Below are 7,472 nucleotides of genomic sequence, written 5' to 3' on the forward strand. Positions count from 1 at the left end.
GACATGGATTCTCCTAGAAGTCTTTGGCAACGAATACCAGCCTGGGTGGGGAGTGTCTAGGAAGAGGATAACCTGTCCTTGTGACTTTGGTCAGCAGGCCACCAGAGCTCAACCAACCCCATATGGGTCGTCGGTTTTACTAGATTAGTGACGGGGATGAGTGCATTCTCAGTTCCAGACATCGCGACTATGGCAATGGATCGACTTAGGATAGCTCATTTTAGCTTCAATTTCAGCTTTAAGCTTACTCTTTATCACTCCCCGTAAGCCGCAGGACTCAGCAAAGAGATGGAGTATCCCAGGGCTGCGAACCCAGGGCGGGGAGGGTGGGGACGGCGGGGTGGGTGGGGCACGCCCGGTGCGCAGGCGCGGGTGTCCCACAACCGGAAGCAGCGCGGGGCCAGGCATGGCGGCGGCGGCGGCGGCGGCGGCAGCAGAGGGTGTCCCCGCGGCCCCAAGAGAGGAGCCGGTTCGAGGTACGTAGAGTAGCTGGGGATGAATTGTCTGGCAGGAGGCCGGGAACTCACCTGACCGCGGCGAGCAGGTCGGAGGGGCGCACCTGACGGGACGACTGAGGTGGGGTTTGGCCACGGGATCGGATCTGAGCCAACGGCCGGTGCCAGGGAGCAGAATTGGCGTGTCAGGTGGGGCCAGGGCAACGTGGGGGACTTGAAATTATGGTACAGGGAGAGCGGAGCCTGCTTGATCGAACGAGGACAGGTGAAGAGATGTGGGGCTGTGGGGAGAGGGTGCCATGGCTGGATTAGGACCCGGTGTAGGGCGAGACACTTACTCGTTCTCCTTTGATTCAGACGATGCCGCCGTGGAGACAGCTGAGGAAGCAAAGGAGCCGGCTGAGGCTGACATCACCGAGCTCTGCCGGGACATGTTCTCCAAAATGGCAACTTACCTGACTGGGGAACTGACGGGTGAGGCTGGATGTGGGCTGATTCGGTCACCGCCCTGCATCACTCGCTGGAGCTGTAGTTTGGCTCTGGGAGCTGTGAGGTGCTTAAGCAGCATCCGTCTTTGGCTCCCTCCCCAGCTCCCCATGCCCTGAAATATTCCTCTTGGAAGTTTGGGAAGGTTATGAGTGGGAAAGAAAAAGGTCCGTTCCTTCCCTGGAGAAATTCACTAGCTAATTTCAGAAATGCATAAAAATGCCTAATATAACTCTTCAAGCCTCGGTAGTGTACACTAAGTATGAGAAGACAAAAAAGAATTGATCAAGACGTGCTTCCTTGGAGGAGGTGTATTTTTAGCAGGATTGTGAAAGGAATGACTGACCAAAAAGGGGGGAAATGATGAGTGAGTGAGGCGGTATAAGGGAATAGTTTGTTCCCTTAAAGCAGATTTATTTACTGGGACAAAGAGAAATGAAATTGGGGACTGGAGAGTGACCTGTAGATTTAGGACCCTACTAGGTTGCTCTGAGGATTTGGTCACCCACACTTCGGGGCATGATTAATTTTGAGTTCATTGTGTATTTGCAGGTGAACATATAACCTATGTATGGAGAAAGGTCCAAAAAGTGAAGTTTGCTCCTGTGGCCTCTCATAAGCATTGTTTCACTTCCCCAGGAAATTGCTGTGAGCTAAATTTGGGAACCAGAATTAATGAGAAAAGGCTTGGTGCAGAATGGGAGGGCTTGTGAGGCTCTGCCTATCGGTTTTTTAGTTATTTCTGAGCAAGAGAAATCAAGTAACAAATAATAGATTTTTGACTTCTCTTTAAAAATTCCAAAGATGTGGCAATACTAGTTCCCCATTCTTGTAATGCTGTGATTGACAGCTGAGCAGCTGTCTCCTCTAAATGGACTAGTGCCACGCAGTGTTTTCCCCACCACTCTTTTTCCTCCCTTTTACTGGGACCTGATCAGTTGCCATTTATCACTGTTCTTAGATTGTTGGTTTGTTAGTAGTGGTAGAGAAACAATTTTCTGTACCAATATTTCTATCCAGGTTGGTAAAGTAAATGATAGGTAAGACGACTGTGTGTTCTAAGAAATGGGAAAGAGCTTATTTCTTTGTGGAAGTGAATAATCTTATGCGTTTAACATGCCAACACTTGGCTTGTTTCATTCATTTACATGATCTTGCAGGCTTCTAGGTATTAGAGTGTGACCCTTGGGTTTTTTTTAGAGAGACTAATTTGCTAGCAGTGAAGGTGTATGGTTGTGGAGGAGAGAGCTCAGACACATGAGCAAGTTTGGGGATGAAAAGTAATGATGATGGTCAGTGACAGGGTGATGGTAAAAAGGAATGGGAAGGAAATTATGGGTGCAAGAATGCCACAGAAGTGGAATTTAGAAGTGCCTGTGGAGATATGGGAGCAGGCTAAGGTGTTCTAGGTTTTAAACTGACGGTGCCATCATCTAAAATAGAGAAGTGGGAAAGCAGAACAGTGTTTAGTGTAAAAATGTTTTTGGTTTTGGCTTGGCTGATTTTAGATATTAGCAGGACACTCAGGTTACTTGCAGACGTGATCCCTGATCTCAGAGAGTGATCAGAGTAGGGGAAACAGATCTGGGAGTCACCTGCACAGGGTGTGAGTCAAGGCTCTGCAGGATGAGATAGGCAAGGATATGCTTAGGGGTAGCTAACTGTACTTATGGCCTCAACTATAATCTCAGTGAATGCTTGTATAGGGCAATTAGTTTGTTTCTAACAACAGTTCTTAAAACATCTAGGTTTACAAATGGTTTACTTACAATAAAATTAATTTTAAACGGAATGCAATTTCCCTGTGATTGTCATTCTTATTTGTACAGATGCTTTTTTGAGTCTGAAAGGAAGCTAGCATCACCCTGGGAATGCCCATAGGAATGCCACCCATGTAAACATCAGTTGGGTCACAGCTGGGAAAAAGTTGGGAAGTGACAGTTAAGGATGAATGAGAACGGACCTAGCACAGAAACCTACAAAGAGTGAATTGAAAGAGATGAGAAAATCAGGATAATAGGATGATGTGGCAACAAAGGGAAATGAGCATTTTGTGAAAATAGGGAGATCACAGGGTCAGGTACTATGGAGAGGTTCAGGAGGATAATAACTGAGAAAACGCTATGGATTTGGTGCTTTGTAGAACACCAATGACCCCGGAGCATGTAGTTTCCTTGGATGATAGGGTCAGACGCCAGGCTGCAAGGGTTTTCATGTGTGAATGCTGAGGAAGAAGAAGCAGTGAGTATGAGTTGGTCTTTCAGAAGGGTTAGCAGTGAAGCTCCTTTGCTTTAGAACAAATGATGTAGGTGTAGCAGAAGAGAGAGAGTGCTTTTGAGCTGGAGAGAAACCTGAATGTATTTCTAGAGAGAGAAGAAGCTGCCAGGATAGAGAATTTGAAAATGCCAGGGAAAGGAGATGATTGAAAAGAGGCCCTGAAGAAGAGGAAGCAAGAGCATGGGAGACGTGTTGGCAAAAATAGGGGGCACTCCTGCCTCTTGGGAAGATAAAAAGGTACGGAGAAGTTTTGAAGTGAGGCACAAAGGTTGACACAACTCATGTAAGAGGAATTTTCCACTTTTCAGGAAAATTTGCTTTGGGTAGCCATTTGCTTTGAGTAGAGATGGGGAAGGGAACTGAGGACATGAAAAGGAGTACATAAAATGCAATATAGAATCACACAGTAATAAATGAGTTATTAAGAAATGGTGAGGTCCTAATTGATTTTATATGTATTTATGATGCAGTCCTTCAGATTATGTGTTATCATACCATAGAAATACCAAGACTGTGTCACCTCTCACTTCTTAGAACATGAATTTATGGGGCGCCTGGGTGGCTCAGCGGGTTAAAGCCTCTGCTTTCAGCTCGGGTCGTGATCCCAGGGTCCTGGGATCGAGCCTCACATCGGGCTCTCTGCTCGGCGGGGAGCCTGCTTCCACCTCTCTCTCTCTCTCTGCCCATCTCTCTACTTACTTATGATCTGTCCGTCAAAAAAAAAAAAAAAAAAACATGAATTTATTATTTACTTGTTTAACCAAGATTCTGAAGTCTCTGGCTCTTACTTGGTTTAAATAGTTTGCTGATTATTACCTGAGTTTCTGCTTAGGCATTCAGAGTACACAGGCTGAGTATGAATGTCATAAATCAGTAGTGGCCTACTATTTTGACATTCTCTGGGTCCTGCCTGGAACTACCATTTGGCCCATGATTCCACATTCCAGTGATCTATGACACAGATCTTAAAAGCATCACATCTTCTGTTTCTTTTCAAGCCACCAGCGAAGATTATAAGCTCCTGGAAAATATGAATAAACTAACCAGCCTGAAGTATCTTGAAATGAAAGATATTGCTATAAACATTAGTAGAAACTTAAAGGATTTAAACCAGAAATGTAAGTAATAGTTTTTATAATTAAACATGTTTGTATTTAGTATTCTTTTGTGCTTGGAATTGTGGAGAAGTGGAGGGAATATGGCACCTGTCCTTAGGGAGCTCATTCTCGAAAAGTGAATTACAAAGTTATGGTGAATTTCTTCCATTTTGAGTTTTAGCATATTTTGTCATGGTTATTTCTGCTTCTGAATCTTGATATGATCACTTTAGTCCTGTCAGATTCTAGTAAATTTATTTAACAATGAAATCCATAAAGGACTACTGTATAAGCAGAAAACCAGAACATCTATAAATGGAAAATGCTAATTTAGACTGGCAGAATATGTTTTTCCATTGACTTATAGTTGTGTTCCCTATCTCTAGAGTACTCTTTCTTGGTAGGGGATTACTTAAGAAACTGAATCTGTAAGGGAAGGATTGTTTGAGGAGCAAGAATTTTAAAAGAGAGGAAAATTAGTGGATGAGAGAGACTTGCTTGGTCCAGGTCACAGTTCTGCCTGATCTGCTAGCTACTGTCTGCTAGTGTTTGTCGTGCCAGTGATCAGAATCATGTCACCCTACCTACTGTGTCTTGGGCAGAGCTGGAGGGACACTAGCATTTTTACTTTCCCACTTTTTTCTACACTCTGTTGAAACTGAATGGACACGTGGTCTGTCTTTGTTTTCAAAGATGCTGGACTGCAGCCTTATCTGGATCAGATCAATGTAATTGAAGAGCAAGTGGCGGCTCTTGAGCAGGCAGCCTACAAGTTGGATGCATATTCCAAAAAACTGGGTAACCATTTTTATGTCAGTTTTGACTAATAAGAGTGCCCTGCCCCCCAGCCTGACCTTAGTTAATAGGATAGTTAACATTGATGTGCCTGTGATGATCGATTTTAATTAAGTTTCACGAAAACCTAGTGAGACTAATTTTTTAATGGTAGTAGTAATGAAAATACTATTTTCTGAGTGCTTAATGATATATGTCAGGCACTGTTCTTAGTGCTTTACATGTATTACCCTTTTATCCTCCCAGTGTTCTATGAGATAAGTATGTGATTTTTATCCCCATTCTTTGAAGGAGGAAACTGGTCAAAGGGGTTAAATAACTTGCATAAGGATACAAAGCTAGCATGTGGAAGAGCTATAGTCCCAACCAGGTCTGTTTGATTATAAAGCTCAAGCTCTTAAATTGGGGTTCAGCAGGCTGAAGCATCCTTAGTAATGTAGATGCGTATGTCTTAAAAAATGGGAAAGTCAATCAAGAGTTTTCTTGAAGGATTACTTTTCCTTTATTGATGAAACTGGTACTTGTATTGTTGATGGCTTACTAACTGGCTCTGGGTTTTACATCTGCATTTAAAAATAATGGAGTTGTCTTTATCCTAGATATAATTTACAGATCATTTTATTTTCATCATTGACAATTGTTGGCTACTTCGGGAGAGAGGTCTGTAGCAGACTAAGATTTGACATGAAATGGTGATTAACAGTTTCATTGTCCACAATTAAATTTACTAAATGGTGACTGAAACTTACTGTATAGAAGGCATTGTACCAGATGACTTCAAGGTTTGTTTTGATTTATTTTTTTCAAGGTTCTATTTTATTTTATTCTTTTAAATATTTTATTTATTTATTTGACAGAGAGGTAGAGAGCACAAGTAGGCAGAGAGGCAGGCAGAGAGAGGGAGAAGCAGGCTCTCCACTGAGCAGGGAGCCCAATGCAGGGCTCAGTTCCAGGACTCTGGGATCATGACCTGAGCTGAAGGCAGCTGCTTAACCAACTGAGCCACCCAGGCGCCCCTTTTTCAAGATTTTAAAGAAAAAGATAATCTGTCACATTAAGAGGCTTATTTGATAGTCTTTTAAATCTTTGTGTCTTTCAAAATTGCTTTCCTATAGTGAGGTGTAGGAATAAGAAAATAAAAGGGGAAACATACATTTGTATGTCCAGAGTGTTCCAGTCTGGCTGTCAGAGAGTGCCTGGGACAGTGCCTGGAGAAGCAATTTCCTGTGCTTAGTAAGGCTTCCCATGACTCCAGTGCCAGTAGCTCTGCTTAATACTGACGGAGTTGTCTGAGCACGTGCTGTTGACAGGGTTAGAACTTAGTGAACTTGTTCTTAATTCTGTGTGTATGTGTGTGTGTGTGTGTGAAACTTTTTATCTTAGGTTGTGCACATCGAAATATCTGTCTTTAGCTAATATGAATGTTAACATTTATGGTGTGCCTCCAATTTGGACCCAGTTTGGACAGATTATGAGATTGAAGGCAATAGATTTTTTTTTTTTAATGTAATAGATATTGTTGAACTTGCCTGGAAATGCTGACTAAAAAGATCTTTGTAAGAGCTGGTTTTAAAAGATTTAACTTCTTCCTCCTCTCTCTCTGGCAGAAGCCAAGTACAAGAAGCTGGAGAAGCGATGAAAAACTTACTCCTGTGGATCAAAGTCTTTTTTAATATGGAAGAATGTTTTATAAGACCTGAATCCTGAGGCTGATGAATTGTCAAAACTCCTCGAAAGGAAACTGTGCTGGTCATCCCAGAAATGTACCAACATTGGAGTGAACTGGAGGACTATGGCTACCCCTGAACTTCTTTTGAGGCAGTATCCCTCAGAAACTCACACTTATAACTTCTTACCTTTTACTTGAATGTTTCATCATCCACTCAGGACAGAGAGTCTCTCAAAGTTCAGGATAAGCCTGGGCTTGCCAGTGGAATCAAATGAGAGGAACCATTCTTCTCTCATAGTGGTTGATTATTACATTATTTTCTTAATGGCTGGTTTTTTGAGTTTCTGTGTCAACAGTGTTTTTTTCTATTAATGATGCTGATGTATTGCTAATAAGATCCTAAATTAAAAAAAGAAAAAAAACTTGTTCTTAACAGATTACCACCTTGTGAATGTCAGTAATTTACTCTCCCATAACATTGCAAATAATAGGAAATCTTAAATAATTACTAGATTGAGCAGAAGCAGTGAAAGGAGTGTTTTGATAGCTTGATATATGTGATGGGCCCTTCCTGTCTCTTCTGTCTGTGACTCATGTCTGGAGATAGATGACATCTTGACACATGTTCCCTTTTGGAAATGTGATAAAGACAAAGACTGTGTATGTGTATATGTTAGGTGGGGAAGTGGGGCT

The 7,472-nt window shown here is 42.4% G+C and overlaps 1 protein-coding gene across 3 annotated transcripts; it reads left to right on the forward strand.

Annotated features, from left to right (window-relative positions):
• The first annotated feature begins 363 nt into the window (after positions 1 to 363).
• On the forward strand, positions 364 to 7,219 carry BLOC1S2 (biogenesis of lysosomal organelles complex 1 subunit 2). Of its 3 annotated transcripts, XM_059169207.1 has the most exons (6): positions 364 to 476; positions 813 to 929; positions 4,217 to 4,336; positions 5,009 to 5,113; positions 5,829 to 5,892; positions 6,718 to 7,219. In XM_059169207.1, exons 1-5 carry the CDS (start codon positions 407 to 409, stop codon positions 5,846 to 5,848), a joined length of 432 nt encoding a protein of 143 aa, XP_059025190.1. In that variant the 5' UTR covers positions 364 to 406; the 3' UTR covers positions 5,849 to 5,892; positions 6,718 to 7,219. The 3 variants fall into 3 exon arrangements, with proteins under 3 accessions (XP_059025190.1, XP_059025189.1, XP_059025188.1); XM_059169206.1 differs by lacking the exon at positions 5,829 to 5,892; XM_059169205.1 differs by lacking the exons at positions 5,829 to 5,892; positions 6,718 to 7,219 and adding an exon at positions 5,710 to 5,804.
• Positions 7,220 to 7,472: the final 253 nt, after the last annotated feature.

This window comes from Mustela lutreola, chromosome 4, assembly GCF_030435805.1.
Source record: "Mustela lutreola isolate mMusLut2 chromosome 4, mMusLut2.pri, whole genome shotgun sequence".
Lineage (NCBI taxonomy): Eukaryota > Metazoa > Chordata > Mammalia > Carnivora > Mustelidae > Mustela > Mustela lutreola.